Here is a 27,658-nt window from a genome sequence, read left to right on the forward strand (position 1 = left end):
ATAATGAATATTACAGGCTTTAATAGCCTATAAACCATATATGCACATAGTTTGAAATAACTTGCTCACCAAGTACTTATACATATATATCAAAATATTCTATCTTCCTTCACTTCTCTCAAAACCCTTTATTATCCTTTCGTCAGCACTCTCTAATATTTACTGTGAAGGTTCCCGAAACTGATGGAGGGAAGCCAACACAAATTTATCCTCCTCAAGATCCACTTGACCCAAGTCCATAAGATGATCACCTGCAAATTCAATCATGTGAAACATGGCTAGTGCATGAAGGGATAGCTCAGTGGTTTGAGCATTGGCCTGCTAAACCCAGGGTTGTGAGTTCAATCCTTGAGGGGGCCATTTGGGGATTGGTCCTACTTTGAGCAGGGGGTTGGACTAGATCTCCTGCGGTCTCTTCTAACCATAATAATCTATGAAGCACAAAATAGTGTGCACACTAAAACACACAATTGTACGTGTGTACAGATCAAAAGAAGAAAGAACACACTAACATACGAGTTTGGCAGGATTGCTTCATGACAGTGCCATCTCTGACCTCACATTTTTCCCTGATTTTATCAGTAGTGAGATTATTTATTTAAATAAATTATGAAAGCACAGTCAAAATTTTACCAGTAGCAGCTGGCCAACAAAATGCTGCCTTAGGAGACTGATAGCAGACGTTCTCATAGAAATACTAATTTTACAAGTGCAATTATCGTTTTTTTCCCCTTAAGCTCGGGCCTCCTGTCTGTCAATAATGAACAATTACTGAAGGGTAAGGGTATTTGTGTAGACAGATGTGTATATTTGTCATATTTGAACAAAAATATCTATATTTAGAGAGAATCTTCTTTTTCCCATATCTCCTTTATTTATCAGCCAATTTTGATAACACTGAAATGGAGTCCGTTTTTCCTTGTGTAGAGGCCCCTCATACTGTGAGGACCTAAACTATAGTTTATAGTTAGTTTATACCTTAATATGGTACTGACTTGGCCCAAGTACGCACTTCTCCAGTCCCTCTTGTTTGCTCTCCCTCCCACCCAGAAGGTGCCCACCTCATTCCTCCACCTATAAATGAAATGAAATCCTTTCCACCCACCTCTCTATTCTCCACCCTATAACTCCAAAGAGAAGTGCAATAAGCACCCCCTTCACTAAGTGGTCAGAAAAACTCACATTCCCCTGATTCCCCTCCATTTAGACAGTGGCTCTGCCTCTCTAATCTATCACGTTGCCAGCTCCATACTGTGTCTTCGTTGCTGTTTCACCCCCTTCTATTTCCTGGCCAAGGAAGTGTTCAAGAAATAGTTAAGGATGGAGGGGACAGGTCAAACTGGGAGCTCGGACCAGAGATAATGGGGATTCCCATGAGGTGAGAGCCAGGTCAGTATTGGATCTTTTCAAGAGTCCAAAAATGTCCCATGTTACTACAGCTAGGAATCTTCCCTCCTCCACAGCACAGTGCTCATCCAAACCCATGGAAAATGGACAGTCCTCAAGGGGTTAAACACCTAGGAATGTCTTGAGCATAGTGACAGCAGCTAAAAGTAGTCCAAAGGTATGTCTATGCTGCAAAAAATGTCAGCAAGTCTCAGGCTCATGGGGCTAATGGCACTGTAGACATTTGGGCTTGGGCTAGAGCCCGTGCTCTAAGACCCTCAGTGGGTTTTAGAGCTCAGGCTCCAGCTCAAGCCCAGTGTCTACACTGCTATTGTTAGCCCTGAAGGACAAGTTGATTGACACAGGCTCTGAAACTCGCTGCTGCAGGTCTTTTTTGGCTGTGTAGACACTGAGACAGATACAAGAATATTTGTTTACAAGCTTCATGAAGTACAGTGGATGCTATTGAGAGATTCTAACTTGTAACTACAGGCACTGTAGAACAGAAGGATAAAAATAAAAAGTTGTTTGTGATTACTTTGTGCTCTTAAAGCACTTACTGATGTTTGGATGCTTTTAGAAACTGAAAGATTGCTATAGCTTTCCACTCAGCAATGAAGCATTCATCCATCATATTAAAAAAAGAAGCAGCTATTTTTACAGGGCCAAGGCTGATCAGCTAAAGCTGGTCTTCAAGGACCCTTTTAAATACAGTAGTTTTATTTATATGCACTATCTTCTGACCTGCAGAAGGCTTTGCTGAATATTCTCCTCTCAGTGAAAACATTTGCACAGCCTTGCCATACATGTAGTCATTTACACTTATTTTTATTTGTATTATGGCAGTTCCTAGAGGCACCGAGACTAGGGTTCCATTGTGCTAGGCGCTGCACAACCATATAGGGTTTGTGGTCCTGTTTTAACTCCAGGTAATTGACTAACAAACATTTGTTCCAGAGCACAAGCAGTTTTGGTTTACCTTAGGCTGAGTCTTCAGACAAACCAATGATGTGTGTAGACAACATTTACAATTGTTTTAGTTAACTTGAATTAGTTTGCAATCAACTAACTAGAGTTAAAACAGGACCACAAACACTTATAATCCATAGTTAGACAGTTTCTACCCTGAAGAATTTACGGGCTAAATAGACAAGATAGACTACAGGTTGGAAGGGAAAGAGAGACGTAGAGAGGTGAAGTGACTTGCCCAAGGTCATACAACAGGTCAGTGGCAGAGCCAAGACTAGAACCCAGATCTCCTGTCCAGTGCCTTAAGCACCAGTATACACTGGGTCTTCTGAGCTCTGTGTAATTATTTCCATCTGTTCAGGGTAGTATCAAATGCTAACAAATCAGATTCCTTAATTCATACTGGTGGTAACATTTTATCAGGACTACTGTTTGCATATGGCACCTGCAGCTTCAGGGCCAATCAAAATTTGTGTGTCAAAATTGTTTTTCCAACAGAAAATTAAGTTTTTGACAAAATGAAATTTTTGGCAAAAAGTGTTTGCTTCCTGTGGGGAATGTTTACCTTTCGATCAAATAACCAAACACCCAAAATCCTAAAAAAAATTCAATTTGGAAATGTAATTACAGTTCCACATAGGAGTAGTAGTTTAGGTTTCTCATGCCCTCTTTCTCCTCTGTGGGCTGAAATGGGCTCCCATCATGGACTGTAGTGGCTCAATAAGAGAGGAGAGCATCGTGCATCATGGGAAGATGTAGTCCAGCCAGGAAGCCTGGCCCATGGAGGAGAATGGGGGCATGATGAACCCAAAGTACAACTAACTCCCAGGAGGCATCCAGGCAGCATTTCTGAATCAAAATTCTTCAGATTTTGGTTGAAAAATTCAGTTTTAATATTTTTGCTAAAAAAAATAAAAATCTATTTTCCCCTGGATGCCCCCACCCACCCATTTTCCAACCCACTCTAGTTCTTTAGCTCTCCAGCCATTTTCAAATCGTATCTGAAAATAATCTCTCTTCTTCCTCTGACTCTATAATGTTTCTTTCCCTCTATTTTTAATTTTGCATTTGTAGTTGTATTTTTAGTCCTGTTGGGATATTGGCTAGGAGACTGGTCTTTTCTTTTAGGTGCAGATCTTAGTTAGCCATGCTTATTTCACTCCCAGAGTGGATTACTTTGATGTGCTCTGCACAAGGATTCACTTGAAAACTACTCAGAATCTTTAGGTGGTACAAAACACAGCTGCCTGTTTACATGGTGGAGTTCCCCTGCGTGCCGCTTTCCCCCCTTACTTGCTGCAGGCGGCCCTTCCCGCGCCCCCCTGCCCCAGCTCCCTCCGCCTAAATGCCGGCAACGATCGGGGCGGCCAAAGATCCGGCCGCCGCGGTTGCTGCCGAAGAAAATGCCGCCCCCCAAATCCTAGCACCCTAGGCAACCGCCTAGGTCACCTAAATGGTTGCACTGGCCCTGGATAGATGGAAAGCAGAAACAGACGCTAGTTTGCCTTGGAGTCACATGCATAACTTTTTCAGTCTAAGTGTGGTCTCACATCAGAGATGGCCATTTCTTTTCTGACTATATTCTTCACTCAGTTTAATCTGCTGCTAGGTTCCCCCTGGTATTAACTGTAATGATAGCACCTAACTTGTCATGGGATAGGAGGGAAGGTCCTTTCATGGACTGAGAACTGGTTAAAAGACAGGGAACAAAGTGTAGGAATAAATGGTAAATTCTCTGAATGGAGAGAGGTAACTAGTGGTGTTCCCCAAGGGTCTGTCCTAGGACCAATCCTATTCAACTTATTCATTAATGATCTGGAGAAAGGGGTAAAAAGTGAGGTGGCAAAGTTTGCAGATGATACTAAACTGCTCAAGATAGTTAAGACCAAAGCAGACTGTGAAGAACTTCAAAAAGATCTCACAAAACTAAGTGATTGGACAACAAAATGGCAAATGAAATTTAATGTGGATAAATCGAAAGTAATGCACATTGAAAAAATAACCCCAACTATACATACAATATGATGGGGGCTAATTTAGTTACAACGAATCAGGAAAAAAGATCTTGGAGTCATTGTGGATAGTTTTCTGAAGACGTCCTTGCAGAGGCAGTAAAAAAAGCAAACAGGATGTTAGGAATCATTAAAAAGGGGATAGACAATAAGACTGAGAATATATTATTGCCATTATATAAATCGATGGTGCGCCCACATCTTGAATACTGCATACAGATGTGTTATCCTCATCTCAAAAAAAGATATACTGGCACTAGAAAAGGTTCAGAGAAGGGCAACTAAAATGATTAGGGGTTTGGAGCGGGTCCCATATGAAGAGAGATTAAAGAGGCTAGGACTTTTCAGCTTGGAAAAGAGGAGACTAAGCTGGGGGGATATGATAGAGGTATATAAAATTATGAGTGATGTGGTTAAAGTAGATAAGGAAAAGTTATTTACTTATTCCCATAATACAAGAACTAGGGGCCACCAAATGAAATTAATGGGCAGCAGGTTTAAAACAAATAAAAGGAAGTTCTTCTTCACACAGCGCACAGTCAATTTGTGGAATTCCTTGCCTGAGGAGGTTGTGAAGGCAGGACTACAACAGCATTTAAAAGAGAACTGGATAAATTCATGGAGGTTAAGTCCATTAATGGCTATTAGCCAGGATGGGTAAGAAATGGTGTCCCTAGACTCTGTTTGTCAGAGGGTGGAGATGAATGGCAGGAGAGAGATCACTTGATCATTACCTGTTAGGTTCACTACCTCTGGGGCACCTGGCATTGGCCACTGTCGGTAGACAGGATACTGGGCTAGATGGACCTTTGGTCTGACCCAGTACGGCCGTTCTTATGTTTTAAACTAAATGCATGAAGCTATATTAAATACAATAAAAAAGAAGAGGCCGGGCCCAACTATCAACATGACCCTTCACATAGCTAAGCATGGAAGATTTTATCTGGAATGTTATCAGTGGAATTCAATACTTTCTTTAGGGCAAATGAATTTTGTGAAGAACAGCAACAGAAACTAATCTCTGACTGAACAAGAACATTAACATTTGAGACTTTGGAATAGGAATTGACATTGAGAAGCTTTGCGTTGCAGCATAAAGCCAGAATCAGTATTTACAGCCTTAGAGACTGATTCTGTGCCACTGGCTTCAATAGGAGCAGTAGCAGGCCCATGTACTGTAAGTATCACCATCTCCATTTGACACCTGGATAAACTGAGGAACAGAGAGGTAAAGGCCAAAATATTCTGAAGTGTCTACTTATTTTTAAAAGAGGCCCAATATTCAGAGACTGAATGTTCAGCTCTTTCTGAAACTCAGGTCCCCGTAAGCTGTCTCAAGAAATCACCCCAAAAATCACAAGTCGCTTTTGAAAACATAGGTCTTGATTACTATGAGTTATATGGCATCACAGACATGGTTTCACCAGTTACAAGTAATGAGGCCAACCAAAATTCAGGCCAATAAAATTATCTCACAGCCCAGTTTTGCACATTTTCTGTTCCTATAGTCAATTCAGAAGACACACAATCAAGATTTCCATTTTAAAAACTTGAGATTGGATAGTGCCAATTGTTTCATTTTTCTCTTCTTGTGCAAGGTGATACACAAAGGAGCAAACAAACACATTGTTAAGACTTTCTGACAAAGAAGAAATGTTCTTTTATGAATGTCACATAAGGTTTCTATTATTTAATTATATTCTAGCTGGTTTTCACATAGTGAGCATCTAGATACAGTATTTCTTCCCTTACTGCATAAACCAAAATGGGATCAGTAATTACATACTCTGACATAAAGCAGCTGGAATCACTAAAACTGGCAATTTATGAAGCACTTCCATAGCAGAGTGTCATTACTCAGAACGACAGGACCTTATTAATGAAGCAAAGCAGTAGATAAAAATATATTTTGATTCACTGTGACTGGCAAGCATCAGAAAAACCTAGCTGGAGATTATCTCACAGGGAATGTATTTAGATATGTTTTCTGGGGGCAGACGCAAATACATGAATCTCACCCCCATAACACAGATGCATTGACATGACATTTTTACTAGCAGGTGAAAAGGAGGTCAGATGGAGTAAAAAGAGTAAGATTCTCATTATAAGATGTTTCCTACTTGAAGGTCATCACAGATGGATAGTATTTTTTTGCCCCCGTCAGCACTCCTTTTGATTTGGTTTACTTAGCATCCATTAAGTCACTCTTACACTACTTGTTCTATGAAGCAGAAATACCAAATGAGAAAAATGCAGCCAGCATTACCACATACACAGCACTGTAGCACATACAATGTGCCAGACACAGACAAGATAAATATGTTGAGTTCACAGTTGTATGCTGTTTTTCATAGTTGTGAAAGTTAGTCTGATGTGAGGAAACAGAACATGAAGACTCAGGTTCCAAGCAAATACCAACTGCACCATTGCTTGCTGCCTGAACAATATGAGGCTGGAAAATACTATATGTCTGTAATCTTCTCATGGCATGTCCTGCCATGAGTGCAGAGGAATGGCCTAGACGACCTCTCTAGGTCGCTTCCAGTTCTACGATTCTACATTGTAAAGTGGGTCTGACTCAAACCAAGCACCCCCAGCTCACAACAGTCTTCTATTTTGCAATGACCTAAACAAAATTCCAGATTCCAAATTACCCTAACTCAGGAGATGTATGGGAATCTGAATTCAGATTCTGCATGTCTAGTAAAACTAGAATAGGAAGGATTAGGTTTTTATTGGTAAATGTTGGTATACACGGATTTCACTGTACACACACAAACTGACAAAAATATTTCCATTGATGAAAATCAAAATTTACAAATAGGCAAAGCAAGCAAAATGTTGCTTAAGAACTTATAGGAGTTTGATTTAAGGATATTTACATTGTTTTGACACGTGATGTTGACTGTTTGTGTTTAACTCTTATACATAGCCTTAACATTTTCAATCTCAGCACCTATTATTAAATAATTATTGCCTGATCCCCATGTTGTCTGACACTCTCCCTCATAATTTCCCACAATTGTGAAAATTTAAATCAATAAAAAAGGGAAAATGCTTAAAAATAAATATATCACCTGTCTAAATTATTTTCAAAATTGAATTCTGCAAAGTCTAAGTAAAACAAGTAGAATGTGCGGACTGGCTGTTATTTTCTTGCACTGATAAAATGGAGGTTAAGATCAGAAAGTTATGCAAAGGAGCTATGAGTAGTAAAGTATATTAGATTATACACTTTTGGGGGCAGAGACTGTGTCATCCTCAGCATTTGGAAAGCATCAGTCACATTCTATGCAACACTGCTATCTAAATAACAACAACAAATGCCTGGATGCCCCTGCAGTGGTAAAACCCTTGGGAGATCTGGGAGAAGCAATAGCTGAGGATTCCATTGTTCAGGTCCCGCTCCTTTTGTTGAACAGGTGAGGTTTGTCCACCCTACAGAAAGGAACCAAGGGGCCACTCCCAAACGTGGCAGATCACCAGGGATGTATGGGTATTCTATACTCCAACTGGGAGGTGTGATTGCAGCACATGTAGACATACCTGAGCTAACATTCATTCATCTAGACCACTACTGAACATCTATACCACTACTGAACAGCCCCACAGCCCAAGCCCTGCAAGCCCGAGTCAACTGGCACAAGCCAGGCGCAGGTGTCTAACTGCAGTGTAGACATACCTTCTGTACACAGATTTAGGGGCACAATCAATGCCAATTTAAACTAACAATTAATGAAAGCTTACTAGATAGTTAAACAGTTAAAATAAATATTGGAGGAAACTATTTTTAACTGCACTTCATCACACACATTTAATAACACAAGGCCTGATTATCCCCGGACAGTCATACACGCATATACATCCAGAAACCCTGAGGTTCCACCCAGTTCTTCTGCTGAGGGAGCAAGGTTTGCTCCCTGCATATTAAATTAAGAGTCTGGCCCACAAACCCTAAGGATCCATCAGATCTGCAGGGATACCAAAGATATGCTATGACACAGAAACAGTCCTCTTCACCACACCTCCCCTTGCAGAAGCATCTGGTGAAGACACTCTATGCCTAGTGCCAGTGTGGACAAAATAATACTCTAGTATTCAGTATATTAATTTCCAAATTCCCAAGGTGTGTCCCAAGGTCTGCTCTGTTTCCAGATGCTGCTGGCAAACACCAGTTCTACTGTACTCAATAGTCGTTATTCTGCGTATTCCTTCAGATTGCCAACAGGGAAAGATTTCTCCAAATAAGGTTGAGACAATAATTGAAGCATGTAATGAGGTTAATTTCAAATGTATGTTGATTTTAATGCACTATGCATTCTTTTGGCCTGATAGTAACATGCATCCAGGTAAGAGTCTGGTGCTATTACTAAATGTTTCTTACATCAGAAAAACTAACCAGTAGATGTAACTGGTAATTGATTTCAATAGATTTCACAGAGTGGTTACATTTAGTTTTAGATTTAGTGCTTGTGAAAGTGATGAGACTGACATCTTTAATGAATAAAGGTCTCTACCCACAGAATAGGTTCAACATGTGCAGTAGCAGTGGGAGCTTACCTTACATTACTCTGAAAATTTATTGCAAACCCTGACCTACCATGCCCACCTCACTGGATGTCACAGGATGGCCACAGTTCTGAAATTGCCAAAGTTGTGCCAATTGTGATGTGGACTCTTGTCAAGTAAGGAGTGGACTTTTAAAAATGAATTTGTGGTCTCAGTACTGTTCTTTGGGCTCAAATCACAAAAGAGCTGTAGTAGAATTGGAAAACTGTCATCCTGATTGGCAACTTGAGTAGAAAGGCCAAGAACTGAATGGACCATGGAAACAGAATTAATCAATCAGTAAAATACTTAGAATCACAGATTATTAGGGTTGGAAGAGACCTCAGGAGGTCATCTAGTCCAATCCCCTGCTCAAAGCAGGGTCAACACCAACTAAATCATCCCAGCAAGGGCTTTGTCAAGCTGAGACTTAAAAACCTCTAAGGATGGAGATTCCACCACCTCCCTAGGTAACCCATTCCAGTGCTTCACCACCCTACTTATGTGTTACTCTTCTATATTCGAAGCACTTTACAAATATTAACTGATTGCTTGATCTTCACATGACGTGTCCCTGTGAGATGAATAAATACCCCCATTTTAAGGATGGGGACACTGACACCGAGGTTATCAGAACACAGGAGCTCTGGGCTCCCATATCCATGCTTAGTCTACTAGGCCAGCCTGCTTTCTCTCTAGGTCAGCGTCTGAGGTATGGTATGGTGTGGTGAAGCTTGCACTGTAACTGCCTATTCTGTGGACAAAGGATTCCAGTTTTCAAGGAAGTAAATCTCTATTTTCATAAGTACCAAGTCCACTTTAGAAAAAAGTGCTCAAAAGTTGGCTCAGTGTTGTCTTTCATTCTCCACATTTTATCATCATGACAATTTGTAGTATTATACTCCCACATATTTATTAACAAAGAAATGAATCAAAGATTTGAGATGACAAACTGAAAGCAATACATGATTTATATAATTTCCATGGAGCACTTGCCACTTGAAGGCAATTGAATAATTTTTATGATTATAATTGGCTTTATTCAGCCGTAGTAAAACAGTATATAGCACACAAATATTCATTACTTGAACTCAGAGTTCAGATCAGATTAAATTTTTAGAAGCATATTTCCTGGGCTTAGTCTTTTCACATTTACATCCAAAAAAAGTTCTTGTGGATATTTGTTAGTTTGGACTTTGCAAAACCACTGACTTCTGCTGCATTAAATATATAAATAAAAGTACTTTGTTCTCATATTTTTCTGTATAGCGTTAAGTATCTTTTTAATATTCTATAAAAATAAAAACATACATAATATTGATATTTTAATGTCAGCCAAAAGAGAAAGCTGTACATCTACTAGAAAAATAAATATAAAGTATCAAAAAAGGCCCCTTTACAAGATCTGTGCTGCCAAAATGAAAAAACAAGTTGTAGATTATTCAGAATGATTAAGTCTTCATTCCAGTTTTGTCTGTTGTACTTTACGGCAGTGGGGGCTGTTTATAACTTTGAAGAGAAAAGAGAAGAAGCCATAAAAATGAAGCTCATGAACATAAAAGCATGAACTTTAGAAAAGTACATAAAGTAATTGAATAATGAAAGGGCCTTTACAAGCAAATGTCCTTATCCCTGAGGTAATGCAAGCAGACAATTTTGGGGAGGTGGAGGCAGAACAGGACACTATGCCATTTCCATGCCAGCTTAGTTCCAGGCAAAGTTTGCCACTGTGATAAATCACGCGAATTATGCAGAGATTCTTTGTTGTGTGGGTTACAAATCATTAATACCATTACACTAGTAAAATGCCTTACATTTAGGAATAAAAGTTGGACCCAATTACATCTGAATGCCAAAGGAGACAGCCAGTGCTTTCTCTTCAGCATCACCAACATTCATTGTAATTTATTTTATTTGATATAACAGTCTTCAATTTTGTTAAGCGCTGTTATCAAGAGGACAGCGATTAATTATTCTCCATGTCCACTGAAGGAAGGACAAGATGTCATGGGCTATATCTGCAACAATGGAGATCTAGGTTAGTATCAGAAAAAAATTTCTAAATATAATGCTAGTTAAATTCTGGAATAGGCTTCCAAGGGAGGTTGTAGAATCCCCGTCTCATTGGAGGTTTTTAAGAACAGGTTGGACAAACACCTGTCAGGGATGATCTAGGTTTACTTGCCTCAGCACAGGGGATTGGACTTGATGACCTCATGAGGTCCCTTCCAGCCCTACGTTTTTGTGAACCTACAATTGGATAACACAGAAATCATGATAGCTTAAGAGAGGATGTAGGAAGGACTCAGTACACTAATAAAAGGATACAATCTTCCATGCAGGTCCTATAAGGATCAGTAGGGTCAGTTAAGTGTATCTATTGTCAAGGGAAATTAATGCACTACGGGTTCTAAGAAACCACAGTAACATGTATCTTAGATATGGACACTAGACGGACAGAAAGACAACTGGAGGTGCAAATTATGAGTTCTACATTGCTAGGCTCTTTGCTTCCTAGGACAGACACCATCATCACTCCTGGTGTTCCCAGGTGATCACACCAGCAGCCTCTATCTCAGACTCTCTATGGACATGATAGTATGAGGTGCCAAGTGCCCTAAACTCCAATGGACTTCAATGAGAGTTGAGGGGATTCAGTACCTTGCAGGAGATGTTCAGCATATGATAGGATCAGTTCCTCCAAGAGAAACACTAGTCAACCAATGAGAACACTGTTTTGTGTTTCAACAGGGTTATAATTGGATATCAGATTTTGTTTCAATATTTTTTGGATTGAATGAAACTAGTACAATAATATTGTGGAGACGAGCCCCCACTTGCAACACCAACAGACCCCCGTCGTCAGCAGGCGGGATCAAACTGGGGACTTCTGGAGCTTAGTGCATGAGCTTCTACCTTATGAGCTAAGAGCCAACTGGTTGCTAGCTAAAGCTATAGAGCAGATTAATTTTACTCTCTCTAAGTGGTCTTGGTGCCACTAGATGGGACAGAACACCACACGCAGAAGGTGTGTGAGTTATAATAACATTGCATGCAAATGCTAAAAATTGATGTTCAATACAAAAAGTGAGATGGGTGGAAATGAACAAGCTACTAAAAAGAAATGAACAATAGCAAAGAAATCCTTCTCAGCTGGTGACTGGCTACTCTGGACAGATGAACACACCTCTCTTTTTCGTGCACTTTAAAGCTGAGGTACATCAAGCAGCAAATCCAGTTTGCAGCTGTTTGATATGGAGGTCTTCCTCACACCACCACTTCGGAAAGATTTGTCAAGTTTGAACATCAAAACAACAGCTGTAGTCACCTTGCATTGTAGGCAGCCATCTCAATCATGACTTGTAGAGAGGGAAATTAACATTTTACTTTAAAGAAAGTTATTTCCAAAGAGAATGATCATTTCAATGCTCTTGTTTTCCCAGTTATTAACATCAGATTACTATGCCAGAGCTCATCAGATTTCCTACTGCATTTTGGGGAAGACCCCTTGACGCTCTGCATAACTGCATTAGTCCTGATACTGTGAGAAAATGTTTGGAGTGTCAGTTAACTGAGGTAACAGTGCAAAGATGATTACTGTATGTGTAAGGTAATGAAATATTTATCTGTAATGTAAGTTAAGCTCATGCTTCCCCCACTCCTCCCTCTTTTTCTTAAAAAATAGGCTCTGTGATTATATGAAAGAATAAATTATGTCAGTCTCTTCAGTTGCTGGGCAGCAGCAGGTTGCAGCACCAGGGGAGAGAAGCATCATCTCTAATGTTTCTCATTACGAGGGACTTTCCTCACTTTTGATTTAAACAAAATTTCCTCCCCCTTTTGAATCACACTAGGGGTGTGTGGGGGTGGTGGTGGTGAAGGAATTTTGCCTTAAAGAGGCACAAACACCCCGGAAGCGCCTTGGTGTGCAGTCTGATTCCTTGGGTGTGCCTGGCCTGATGTGGGGGCTGTTGCAAAGCTGAAGGAAGAGGAGGCACCAGCTCCCACCTCCATCCATCTCTTCCCACTCCCTTTGGAAGGATGTGCAGCTATAGTGGTGACAAAAGGGAGCAGTCCCTGTGCTGCTCTGAGTTTAGGGACTGAGACTGCCCATGTCCCTGTGACCATCTGCACTTGGGAATTCAATAGGTTTTTAAACACAATTTCTAACAATCATGTTTGCCAATGCAATGATGACCATGACCTTAAAGTGTAGACAAGGACAAGTCATGGTCAGCATGCTATTGGCATAAGAACTTGGTTAGCAAGTGGCAGTATCACATACAGCAGTTCAAAACTGTAGCCGATTGGTTCATTTTATCATCCATTTATCATTTATTTGGAGTTATGGTCAACTCACATGCTATTTCATATCTATTCTATGTGTGCTAAATAGATGCAAGATGGGAAGGTCTGGAGTGACCAGAGACTGGATCAAGGAAGGTCTGGGGAATGGTAACAGTTAGGTTCTAACACCAACGCCCATTCTGGACTAATGCAAGAGAGACAAGCCTGAGACATTCAAAGGATGCTTCATGCCAGTTACTTGGGTTATATTTCAGCAACAGAAGATTGCTATGTGGTAGTTCTATCTACCTTTCCACAAGAACTTCTACCCTTATACCACTCTCAGGACTCAAGGTGTATGGGTCAGATGAGGGATGCAAACCCAATTTATGTCTCTCTCTCTATTAAAGAAGGAGGCACCCTCAGGATACAAGTTTCCTACATCAGAAAAAGAGATAGTGACTCTCAGGACAATTAATCTATCCTTGAATGTGGCTCATAGCTGGCTGCCAGATATCTGGCAGTTTTTATAAGAGATGTGATCCAATGATCTATGCCAAATGTGTGATATAAGATAAGACAATCATTATTTAATTGGCAAGTTTGTAGCCAGTGTGTAATCACAAACCAAACCCTGGATTCAAACATTCCTAAGTCTGAGAAAGTTTTGATATGGAATTTGCAGGTTAGGCTTGAGCTGAGTTCTTGGGAATCCAAGTGGAAAGATGTCTTAGAGGAAATCTCAATAAGTCCCATAACTAGTAATAGCTAACACTGTAATGTAAAGTCACATAACAAAAGGAAGGCAGTTTCCTTCCCACAATGCTAATGGCAAAGTTGTCTTGACTACAGAACAAAAGGAAAACCTAAAAAAGTCTGAAAATTTGACATGAGTAAATCCTTTCCTTTGTACTGAACGAACATATTGTACTCCCACACATACCCACAAAGGAAGAACTTCTTTATACTATAAATCTGTTCTGTTTTTCTCAGTGAATTGCTAATCAAATGAGCATATGATCTATTAATATATTACAATACAGAGCTGGCCGTTATTTCAAATAATTCAAATGTCAAATAATTTGCGTCTTTTTCCTAAGTGATTTTCCTCCTAATGTTGTATGTCTGTCTCTCCCTACTTCTGCTATCCTTTGAATGTATAATTAGAGCTGGTTATATAACATGTTGAGTGCTCAAGATCTCAATGTACTCACTCATTTCTTCTTTATTTCCCTGATGAAAGGTTTGACCTGACAGCTAGTTACAGTGGGATTTACTTCATTATTCCATATGGTAAAATGTGAGTTAAATAAAAATTCTTTTTCCCTCTGGTGGATTTTCAAGCATGCAGGCTCAGGTGAAGCTTCATCTAATCTAATGAAAACAGAGTGCTGTCGTTTTACTTGCTTGTGAATCATTGTTCACTTACATGAGGAAAGCCTGAAATGTTATGCAGTGTCCTTTATAATATAAAAACATTATCCATTGTCTTTTACTGAAAATAAATCTTGTTAATTTAAACAGCAGTTTGGTCAGAAAAAAATATTAGGAAAAAAAGATAACACATTTAACACAGCATTAGTGAATCATATAATGCCCAATAATTACACGGACACACATCTAATACTATTGGTGCCTCTTCAGTTCACATAAATCAAGTTAATATTAAATTTGTTAAATAATCCCTGTAAATCCCACGTAGCAGATAAAAACTACAGTTAGTATCATTCCATTTTTATCGTTGAATATCAGCGCAATTAAGAGATGGTACCATTTGACAATACAGAAAAATCCAGTAGCAATGGAATTTCAGAGGAAAGCTTTTAAAAATAATCTTTGCTGATGCTGAAAAATAACCAGGATGATCCTAAATACCACACACACACTTTCACATTCCTCACCAAAGTTATCTTCTAGCCCCCAAATACATGAATTCTGTTCCTTCATAGGTCAAAAGAGCCAATTCAAAAGACAACAGAAAAATATAGATTATAGACAGATATAGATTGCAGCTATGAAACAGAAATAATGAGGATTAAAATCTTCCCATCAAGGTGAAGATAGCTCCCCCTGATGTTAGTTGCCTACGAAAATGCAAATAGAATAATGGAAGAACATTCCCTCTATTACTCTTGCATTTGGATTTGACTCCAGTTCATACACACACTTTTTTTTATTAAAGACCCGATGAAAATGAAGGAAAGCAGCACATAAATTAGCAGAAGCTCAAATTTACAAACATGAAGCACAGCACACTATGCCTTCAATCAGTCATTCATTGGGAATAATCACAGCTAAACCACAAGAAATTAACAATGCACATTTGACTTACAGAACATTGTATGCTTCAGAATCCACAAAACCAGTTTGTGTACTTACAAGGTTTCTTAAACAAATTGATCATCCCTACAATTTCAGATGTAGTCAGAAAACCTCCAGACTTGATCTTCTCTGAGGAGGAAATAACAGAAGCCATGAAATCACCAAGAAAACATGTTTTTATTTTTTAGAGAGCTCTTAAGGACATATCGTAAAGTGAAAGGAAACTTTATGGATGCAGACCTATGAATCATAGACTCTCAGAATCAAGTGGTGCATGCACTCCTATATTTAGCTTTTATTTAACACTCCCCTAATTGCACTAAAGTCCTCATAAAGTAAAGGATCTTCTCAAAGAAAATGCAAACGGTAATTCTTAGCTGGTAAATCAGTGCGATTTAGTGAACCAATAACAGGATTAGGAGCCAGGAACACCTAAATTCTAACCCTTTACTTGCCACTCACTTGCTATGTGAAATGAGGTAAATTGCTCAACCTCTCTGCTCCCAGTTTCCCCATCTATAAAATTGAAAAATGACAACTTACCTTTTTTATAGAGGTAAATAAAGTAAACAGCTGGCATGGTACTTTGAAGATATAACAACTGCTATATAAAAGAGTCAGTCATTTTAAAAGGCAACAGATTAAAACATTAAATTATCTTACAATTAACATTTCCAACATCTACAGAAACTGTTATACATCAAGTAGTTAGGTACTAGTACTTTCCAAAAAAGGGTTACATGGTACAAAATGGAGACGAGAAGTGAGTTAGGGCCTGTCTACAGTGGCATAGCAGTGCCACTGCAGCAGTGCTGCTGTAGCGCTTCAGTGCAGACACTACCTCCACCTTCCTAAGAGGTGGTAGCTAGGTTGACAGAAGAATTCTTCTGTTGACTTAGCGCTGACTACACAAGGACTTAGATTGGTTTAACAACGCTGCTCAGCGGTGTGAATTTTTCACACCTCTGACCGACTTACTTAACCAACCTAATTTTCTAGTGTAAACCAGGCCTTAGCCAGACTGTACCATCTTCACAGAAGAAGTGAAAATAATGAGATTTCTTCTCTGGAAGTGAGAAAAGCTCAAATATCTAAAGAAAGCTTCACTAATCAGTTCTAGTCCCACATTTTGGCCACCAACAAAAGCCCACTGAAATCAGTGGAAGTCGTTCCATTTACTTCCATAGGTTTTGTATTGGGCCCTTAATGTATTACTCCACTGGCTACTACTTTACAGAAGTTGCAAAGATCTATGACTTCCAGTCTTTGAGAGCAAGACTTTAAAAAATAGGAGCCTAACTTTTGGCAACTAGGTCCATATTTAGCACCTAAATAAGTGACCCGGTTTTCAAAGTGCAGAGCACACAGCAGCTACTACCCCAGTAGCCTTGTGCTAGGCAATCCTGAATTAAATTCTCTCTCCATCTCTTGTTATACTGTGATTCACAATCTGATGTCTTAGAAGTTTTGGACAAGATTCTTTTAAAAATTGTTGGCTAAAGTTAGCCTTTTTAATCCACTTATTTAGATTTTCAAACACAGATTTTCAAACCTAGACTTAGGCACCCATTTTTGAAAATCTTGACCTCAAAGACTTTAGATCCTATCGTTAATCTCTCTGCCCAGAACACATTTTGGTTAGTGGCAAAATTGTTCACAGCTCTGCACTTGGAATTTTTGCTGACACACATATCCTGATGAGATTGGGTTTATAAGAAACCCAAATAGTTCATGGCCATCTTCTGGTTAGGGTGACAGAGATCCTGGCTCCTGCATACCAATGAAGGTGGTGCTTGAAAGGGATAAACAAATGTTTCTTAACAGGGTAGCACCTTAATTAAACCCATGGCACATTCAAAACAAGCTCTCATTTCTTGGATCACGATTTCTCTCTCTGGCCAAGTTAACACAGTTCAAATAACCAAATTATTATTACGGCAGTGTCTCAGAACCCCAGTCACTGCTCAGACACCTCAACACCACACAACATAAGGACAGTTATATCCCAAAATACAGATGGGCAGACAAATGAGATGGAGGTGATAGGGGAGGAGGAGGAACAGGAAAAAGGAGAACTGGGAATAATATACCTAGTTGCTCCCCCCACCTTCTGCCTCTCAGAGCATTAACAAAAGTTTTACAGTACATTTATCAAAGGGGTAAATTTTATAATATGTTTCTTGTAAGACTCATTCTGTTAGTGAAACTGATAGATTCTTATGACATAAGAGGACTAGTCTGGTCTGAGTTTACTTTTATTTCTAATTTAAAAAGCGACTATCCAACTCCCCAAGTGTCTGACAAATTACATGAGCAGAACACAAATAATCTTAAACAGCAGCTTTTTCCTCATCAACAGAACCAGAACCCTTACAGTACAAACTCCTTTGTCCATGCAGGTCCAACCCCCTCAAAACCCTCCCTCCATAGCACCCTGCACCACAAATTCCTTGCAGCATGCCCTAACAGTCAGAAAACCAAGACTATTTCAGACCGCAAGGAATTTACCGTGGACCCATCACAGAGAACCACCAGCTCGAGCGCCTACACTGACAACAACTGTGATAAAATTGCACAAGGAGAGAAGCAGCCTCTCAAGCCACGAGGTCTAAACTTTAAGGCCTTTAGGGATTTATATGTAAAAACCAAGCAAACTGAATTTAGTCTGCAGACCAACAGGCAAGTAGTACAGATCTTGGAGATGTCATGCACTAACACTTGGCAGCCCTCCTTAAACTGGTTCAGAATGTGGTAACCCACCAATTAAGTTTCTAGACGGACCCAACATATAGTAACTCCATCTAGAATCCATTGCAGTAATCCATTCTTGAGGTGACAAAAACCTGGGGGTCCTCATCCAAAAGAAAGAGTAAATATCCTGGCCAGGTGCAGATGGTATAAAGCATTCCTGGATACTGGTACTATATGATCAGCTAACTAGCAGCTGAGGATCCAACATTACTCAGATTGGAAACAAGAATCAGTGTATGTCGATACACCTCCTCAACTGAAAGAGGAGAAACCATCCTTACTGTATCTTTCAGTCTTATCCAGAATGAGATTCAACCAGCTAGCTGTCAATACTCCAATATCTTGATTAATCTAGGTATTTAAACAATACTGACTGGGACAGGCATGCTAGAGACAAAGCTGAATGTCATCAGCATACTGAAAGCTTGCCAATAGTTCCTCATTAACTCTTTTAGCTGGTATTCCTCGACCAGCACATGTAGAATTGGGACATTTCATTAGGACAGACGTGAACTTACTACCCTGGACAAAAACTGTGGAATCCAAAATCTCCTTTTATAGATGAACGGCTTAACTGATAGTGGATTATAAAGAAAGCAGAGGCTATAAAAGCTGATGTGGTCAAAATTTGGAGCAGTTGAAAATAATGGCAGTTTTTCCATTGACATAATGGACCAAACATTAAAAGGGTCTGGATCAACCTCCTCCCACCTGGCCGCCAATACAAGCAACTCCAATTGACTTCAAAAGCTGTGGCAAAATCAGGGCCAAGACAAAACATTTCAGGGAAAATGTGATTGGGTTCAGTGCACCACAAGTACTTCCACTAACCTAAATAGGCAGCATGTTTTTGTCCTGTTTTAAATTAAACTTATAAGTATACAAGACAGATTTTAAATTATTGAATGACGAGCTGCAAAAGCTGAATAGTCTTTTATACAAAAATGAAGGCAGCATGTTTGAAAAGTTTCCATTGTTCAAATATTGGTGGTTGATTGAAATCTACGGTAATTTACTTTGAGCTGATTCATGCATCAAAAAGGTTGCAGATCTTAAGAGTTTATAACTAGAGACAAATTTGGGTAATGATTAATTAAAAACTGAATTTTAAGTAGCTTCAGTTTTTGAAAACTGAGTCTCAATTTGGAACGGGGTGGTGGTGGTGTAGTTTTACAAAGAACAATAAAAAGAAGCAGAGAAAAAAAGAGGAAGAAATTTAAGCCTAACAACAGAGAGTTAGGTCCTGTTTTCTGAGTTTTAACAGCTGGTCGGAGAGCAAGTGGGCATGGGCAGCATGTGAACTGCCCATTTGGGGCGGCTAGCTCCTGCCCCTGCCCCTTCTGCCTGAGGCCCCGCCTCCCTCCATCCTACCATCCTCCCTCCCTCCCCCTACAGAGCCCCAAGCCCCCACTGTGGCCACCATGCCCCACCCCCCACCCCAGTCCTGGGGCGTCCCGCCCCAGCACCCCCAGGCCCGGAGCACCAGGTGGTACGGTCCCAGAGCCACCAGCCCCGGAGCGCCAGGGGCCCCAGCCACCCAAAGTCTCGGGCTGCAGGCCAGTCCACCCTAGCCCCAGCCCACTTAGGGGAAGAGAAGCGGCCTGCTTGGGCTGGGGCCATGAGGGAAGCGGGAGGGGGCCTTGGGGAAGAGTGTGGGCAAGGTCATGCCTGGCTGTTTGGAGAGGCTCAGCCTCCCCTGGCCTGTGATACCTGCTGCCCATGTAAGTGGGAACTGACTGATATCAAAACCTGCTATCAAGTTTGTAGATAAAAACAGAACTATTTTTGTAAGAATTCAATGAGGAATTGTGTGTGTGTGTGAGAGTGTGAGTGTGTGGGTAGTGCATACATATTATATCTTATATACACAAATATCTATATCTTGAACAGCTGCCAAAGCTCTACTGGCTAAGCCACATTGACATGTTACCTGAAATATTCAGAGCTACAGAAAATGTATTACTGAGCTCTCCTGAAACAGTCCCTGAACATGGTCTGGAAGGATACTGGATTTGGATCACCCCAGCCCATGCCAACCACTTGATCCATATGCAGAGGAAATGCACCACACAGATTTTTCCCTTCCCATGCAATTACATGATTAGGTTTAACCACTCTCACAACACTGTTTCCCTGTCTTCAGAAGGTAGTTTATGGGTCTGTGGTCAATGCTGAAGGAAGCAGACGGAGACTGTGCAGTTTAGGGTCAGGACTAGGGAGGCTAAAATGGGAAGGAGACCCCCACCTTCCCAGCCCTGCAGAGATTTCCTGGAAAAATTAATCCGGCCAGAGCTCTATGCGTCCTCCCCAGCCACAGTTGTGCATGTCCCCGCCTCACACCCAGTGGGAAGCCACGAGTAGACTGTTGCCAATGGAACAGTCTGCCAGGAACTGGACAAGGGACACTGCTAGAGGTCAACGTAGATGTGGAGACTCCTGCAGAACCATGGGAGCCCTGGGGATCTTCAAGTTTTCAGGGCAAAAATGTATTCAGGGTGGGCTTTTGATGGGACTGCTCATGGTAATAAGGTTAAGCATGTGCACTGGAGCCTTAGTTGGGAAACCCTGAGATAAGATTCTAAAAATCAGGAATGCAGATAATAGCACTACATTCAGACCTGGTTCCAGAGGAAGCAGCAGTGAGAAATCCCCTAACATAACAGTAAATTCACCCTTAAGAAGCTCCATTAGCTGTATTAATAATATTAATGACATCCTGAAATTTGTGCTCTCAACAGCATGGCTCACCTCACATTTTCATCTTGTCTTATTTTGGATACAAGGTAAGGTGAGGTGAAGTCACTGGGACCATTAAGAGTGAGATATAATTCTAGCTAATTATAGACATAGATCTTTAATTTTTGCTTCATCATAACAAAACAGACCACATGGGGGTTTCTTTCTGTTCAACGTGCATTACCTTAGGTGTAAGGCACTGAACTCTGCCAATACAATTTGATTTGACATGATCATTAAACCTTGAACTCAGGAAACATGACTGGTCAGCAAACTTGCCTATTTAAAAAAAAAAAAAAAGCAAACAGCTCACCAATTCAGATAGACACCCAACCTATATACAGTCAACAGAAAATATTTAAGTCATTAAAACAAACCAAATCACAGAGCTGCTGTAGACCAGACTAAATTACTCCATTAGAAGCCAGGAAGTGCCAGGTCAGGTACTACTGATGCAAAAGACAGAACATGTTGTTTAAACGGGGTGTGGCATACGGGAATGGCAATGAGGCAACACAAAAGGATTTACACTTCCTCAAACAGCATAACGTCTCTCCTCTCCTTTATAATTTAATATTTACCAGTTGAGATGGGCACACATAGCAAACTAATCAGGTAAATGTAAGAAAATGGGTGATACAAGAGATTGTATAAGGGATTAGCAATGGGATATAAAGACATCCACTTCTAGGCCACTGGTTTGAATCCCGCACTTATTGGTAGTGACCAGGATTTACACCATCTATGCCTGTTCAGTCATCTATGTGAAAGGAATTTGGGGTGGTCCTGGTCCAGTTCCTAGTGGGTAGGTGTCAACATCACAAAAACTACAGTTATACATGGAACTAAATGGCATTCTCCTTGGCACATCAGCAGAGAGGCTCAGGACTGAATGGGCATAGAGAATAAACTGCGCTTTCTCTCATCCCCAGATTTGTTCCTCCCAAGGATTAGGGTTGTGGGTAAGGCAAAGTGGAAAAACGTACACTGCTGCTGTCTGTGCTATACCTGTTCTTCATTTGCCAGGGCTGTCAGTCCAACACCTTTCAAACAAATTAAATTCACACAGACAAAGAGACACACACATGAAGTGATCTTTGAAGGTGCGCCCCTAAGCTTGCCAGTGGAGAGAACAGTCTCTTCTTTTAATGATCATTCTTGTAATTCACCACCAATCTACTTCTTATTATGGGCATTTTATGCAAATAAGACCTGGGCACCTATCCTTTCTTATTTAATTAAACCACAGACACCCTAGTCCATTACTATTCATCTCACATCTGATCAGCTAAATTTCCATCAGATAGGTTCCATTCACCAACTTACATTGCCATGACTAACACTTTTTTCCATTCTAAATTTTTTAAATCAAAGTAATAGAAATCTAACCATTGCCAGCATTGAAAGTGCAAAGCTGAGACAGCCCTGCGGAAAGAAAAAGGAATTGAGTAAAATGAGGCCACATCACACCTCGGTATACCATGAAGTTATTCTCTTCACTTGAACAATTTCATGTTCATACACTGCAGTAATAATCACAGCACAAAATACCACACTGTTCGCAATTTTAAAGAGACAGAACCATTTCTAATTCTTTGGTGAATAAAAATACCACAGTTAATTGGCCCCTTCTAGCCTTACACTGGCTCTGTAGCCAAACAGAATTTAAGAGTAACTACAGCAAGGGTGACCTTGCATATTTCCCCAAGTACAAAGACCAGACATCCCTATTTTAGTTCATAGCCCCTGGGTCATGGAAAGTTCCATGGTTTTATCCTGGTTCGAATACAGGTTTTACCCTGGTTCTTTTGGGACAGCTGATAACTTGTTTTCTTGGCATTTATTGTGTTGCAGTGCTGAAAGCACAAAGTGCTTTCTGTCACCAGGCAGATTTGCTCTTCCAATCCTCTGGCCTTCCATGTATCTGTGGCCTCTTCTCTATTAAGCAAGGTGCAGAAACAACATTAGCTCACAACTGAATGACTAAGACATGCAAAAGAGGGCTGCAATTCAGAACCATTGCCATAAGGCTGTGGCACTAATTGGGAGGATCATTCAGATGATGGAGGAGGAGAAAAGTGCTGGGAGCCAAGAACAAAAAAGGTAAAATGTTAAGTAAGTTTAAGGAGAACTGATGAAGGATGAAGAGCTGACTGAGGGCAGAACAGAAAGGGAAGGAAAGAGAACACAAGGAAGCGAGAAGAGAAAATTGAGGGGCCTGACACAGAGTTTCAAAGGTGCATGTCTGCATGGGACTAGTAATGTCTATGGAAACCAAGCCAATGAAAAATACTACCCTTCAAAAGCTGCAAAAAAGAGTTATCTGCAGCTTGTATACAGCACTAGTGCTGTTATACAGATTAGATCAGGGGTTCTCAAACTGGGGGTCGGGACACCTCAGGGGGCTGTGGGTTATTACATGGGGGGTCGCAAGCTGTCAACCTCCGCCCCAAATCCCGCTTTGCCTCCAGCATTTATAATGGTGTTAAATAAATAAAAAAAGTGCTTTTAATTTATAAGGGGGGGAGTCGCACTCAGAGGCTTGCTATGTGAAAGGGGTCACCAGTACAAAAGTTTGAGAGCCACTGGATCTGCAGGTTTAGAAAATGTTTTATGTTTTTCACTTATAAATCTGGTTTCTCTTTCATTTGTGCAAGTTTCACCCTCTGTCCTTTACCATATTGTTGGTTACCAGCCTCGTACAGCCTTGGTTACCAGCCTCGTAATCATTATGAAGGCAACATGATTTTTCCAAAATACCTACCTGAAGCTGAAACAGAGTTAGGAAAATCAGCCAGGATTGCCCAGTATTCACAGGCAACTGTTCTGAAAGGAAGCTTAAGCTATGCCTACACTTCAAGGTGGAGGCATAATTTCCAGCTCCAGCAGGGACACTAGTTTTGATTGAGCTGACACACTAAATATAGAAATGAAGCTGCCATGGCATGAGTGTGGGATGGGCTAGACTCCCCAAGTACAAACCTGCCTGGAATCTCAGGTACTTATTTGGGCAGCTATTCCATTCTGATACTCATGCTGCTATCGCTACACTTCTATTTTTAGCATGCAAACTCTGTCAAAGCTAGCATGCATATATCTACTCACAGAAAGCGCCAACTCCATGGGCTGGAGCACCCACAGAGAAAAATGAGCGGGTGCTCTGCACCCAATGGCCGTCAAGCACCTCCCTCCTTGCCTCCTTCTCCCCCCAGAGCTCACCGCATCCCTGCTCCTCCCCCTCCCTCCCAGCACTTCCCGCTCGCTGCCTAACAGCTGTTTGGCAGTGCTTAGGACTTTGGGAGGTGGAGGAGTGGGGATGCGGCATGCTCAGGAGAGGAGGTGGAGAAGAGGTGGGGGGGCGAGGACTTGGGTGGAATGGGGGTGGGGCAGGGGTAGGAAAAGGCAGGGACTTTGGGGAAGGGCTGGAATGGGGGTGGGCAGGGGCAGGAAGGGGCGGGGTGGGGGGGGTCAAGCACCCACCCGGCAGAGGGGAAGTCGGCGCCTATGTCTACTCAAGCTGGAAGTTACATCTCCAGCTCAAAGCACAGACATATCCTTAGAGGGGTAAAAGGGAGTGTACTAGCAACACAAACACACAAGTTTTGAACAAGGTGTGCATCCAGAAAGGGTCAGCTCATGACAGTCAGAAATGAAATTAATCTTTATGATTAGTAGAGATAGGCCTGAGCAGTGCCATACCCAAACTATTTAACTCTATGTTTTGCTGAATCAAATTCTAAACTTTTCCAAATGTGGATGTTGGAAATTTTGATCAGATTTCAAACATTCCCAAAGTCCATAATGATCCAGTTTGGCTCATCACAGAGAGTGGTTCAAGTTGCAAACTCTGATCCAATCTTAGATTAGCATTTGATATATAGGTTCAAGCCCATCTCTCGTAATGGGGGATCATTTTTCTGCAACCGAGCATTTGATACACATCTGTTATGCTAAACATTCTTTCTAACAGTTAAGAATTTGGTAACTACATTGTCTAGTTAATAATACAAGATAGAAAACCTTGTAAAATTTAGTGTAAATAATATTTAGCAAGCATGTGTTACATCTGTTAATAAACTAGAGAAAGGGCAAAAATGTATTAAGAGGCTTGATGAAGTGCCTTGTGAGGAAACATAGCTGCTCATGTACTATGATAACAGGGCCATATAACTAACTATATTAGACAGACAGACATGAAGAATGAAAATATGTGTAGCTTGGCCAAATGGTAATTAAGAAGGGATACAAGTACAGTATTTGAAACATGCAAACACCAAGATTGAAGAGGAATAGTTTACAGCTGCTCAGGAGCACATAACTAAGTGTAGTGGAATGAAATTATGCCAAGAAAAAGTTTAGACGTAGTAATATGAGGAAGAGTTTCCCAACAAATGTATTAGACAGTAGAACAGATTTCCATGCGAAGAAGGGAAAGGTTATCTTGACAAAGCTGTCAGGATGTGTCCCTGGGAGCCCCCCACAATGCCAACTGGCAGAGGGCTCAGCATACTGTAACTCAGACCAAGCCTGACACACTCATTAACCCCAACATACTATTGTCATAATATATATCTAAAAGGTGTCATGTAAAGTATCATATGTAAACTGGTGACACGCTGGCCCTGAAAAAAAAAATCAGTGGGTGAGGTATGTATGGCTAGTGTACAAAGAGTTTTATATGCCTGCAGGAAATATGTTCTTAAAATGTGTTTGGGAAGCAGTGCATAAACCCAGCCTGCCCTAGACAAAAGGAATGTGTCTTTACCTGTCTGACCAGCTTGATTATTGGCAGAGGGCAATGAAAACACATTTACATACATGATAAACAAACAATCAAGTGGCAGTTTATTGAGCACATTGGGGGACAGAGTCTGCACCCCAGGAATCTTTCCTGGCTCTTGAGGCAGAGAATGGACTTTGGATAATATAAGGGGAACAAAAAGGCATTTTAGGGATCCATCTCTTAGGGCATCATGGGAACAGCATTTTGTGAATGTTGGGTCCCCTGGCCTAGTGGGCTGGAGATGCTGGTAACTTGATGTGAGTAAGAAAACTGCTTAGGCAAAGACTGTAACTTGCTAAGATTAAGCTTTGGTCAATAGAAAGTGTGTTTTATTTTGTTTTGTTTGTAACCAGACCTGTCTCTTTTTCTCTTGCTCAGTATCACTTAAATCTCTGTTCTTTATTAATAAACGTTTTCTTGTTTTATTACAAAGCATCTCAAGTGCTGTGTATTAGAGTGAAGAGTGACTCTTCAGCTAGCCTAACTGGCTGATATGTGCTCCATCCTTTTGGAGGCAGCAAACTCAATAATTTCTGTGAGTGTACAGTGAGAGGGACTGGACAACACCGGGGGACATCTATGGGAACTGGGGTTCACTGATTGTTATGAGCAAGGCAAGGTTTAGACTGGCAGAGTCTTGAAGAGTTTGCTGGCAAGGCAGATCAGGATGACTTAGCAGCAGCAGAGCTCTCACTGTTGCTAACAGAGGGGTAACACAGTGGCTGACAGTTCTGGGTGCCATGAACAGTGTGTTACACAGGAATATACTAAATGGAACAAACCCACATTGAAATAAGGGTAACAAGATAATCTAATAAAATATTGCCTCTCCCTCTCTAATTTCTATAATTATTTGATTCATGTGAGGTTAAATCTGAGCTGAATATTATATAAGCTCAAAATAGAAGCTCATGAAATAATAAGAAGAGATAACTGCAACTTTATAAGACAGGGAAGAAATATTGGGCCAGACGCTTGCTGTCATTACCTAGTCTTTACACAGAGAAAAGTCCTATGAGTTTTGCCTGAGAAAGGACTATATGATTTGGCCATTAAAATAAGAAAGCTGTTTTGAAAAAAACAGTGGTTTACAATCACTAAGAACTTGCTAGCCCAAACTATGATATATCACTTTTATTTAAAATGGAACATGTCAGAAGACCAGTCTGTGATAAATAAAACCTGGAAGGCAGGTCAGCACTACAATTTTTCAGTCACAGCAAGAGCACAGATTATATAGGCTGCTTTACATTTCTTTTGCCCAGTTCATGAGGAAGAAAGAAGCTTCATACGTAAACAAAATGAAAAAGAAAATGGATTCTGCCTCTTTAAGTTGCAATCAAAAGCACCAATTTATTTTTACAGTACCTGAAGCATCAGTACCCAGTACCTCAGCCTGAACATTCTGTTTAGTGTCCCTTTCATCTGTAGCCATGGCTTTGTCAAATGTTACTGAAACAAAAAGTACAACACAGCAGATTTACATAACCAATAAATTTAGGAAGACAGAAATGCATAGTTCAGCTCCACTCATTTTTTCTCTGTCCTCTTTACAATGAAATTTCTTATGTTTTAACATTATTTAGATGCATTTGCTAAAATATGCAATAAAATGCATTATCCAGTTTGACTATTAAATCTTCAATACAATATAAGCATTATAATTGCATTTAATAAGATATGACCAACTGGAGCTCCAGTAAATTATACCTCCGTCAAATTATGGAGCCCTGTAATGAGAAGACTGTATGGGACTGAATATGTTTGTATTTAATTTCAGAGTCTAGTTTATTAACCAAACAACTACAGTGTGAATACATCTCTTTGGAAGTTCAGTTGTTCCCTGAGCTTTCACCTATAGAAG

At 40.5% G+C, this 27,658-nt stretch overlaps 1 protein-coding gene across 1 annotated transcript in view; it reads right to left on the reverse strand.

Annotated features, from left to right (window-relative positions):
• Window positions 1–27,658, reverse strand: part of CRACD (capping protein inhibiting regulator of actin dynamics) — a 256,321-nt gene that overhangs the window by 131,761 nt on the left and 96,902 nt on the right. The window contains exon 3 of the mRNA XM_045017941.1: window positions 27,163–27,246. Coding sequence (XP_044873876.1) covers window positions 27,163–27,229 — 67 coding nt within the window. The 5' untranslated portion in view covers window positions 27,230–27,246. The remainder of the gene's footprint in view (window positions 1–27,162; window positions 27,247–27,658) is intronic.

The sequence above is a fragment of the Mauremys mutica genome, chromosome 5 (genome assembly GCF_020497125.1).
Source record: "Mauremys mutica isolate MM-2020 ecotype Southern chromosome 5, ASM2049712v1, whole genome shotgun sequence".
In the NCBI taxonomy this organism is placed as follows: Eukaryota; Metazoa; Chordata; order Testudines; family Geoemydidae; genus Mauremys; species Mauremys mutica.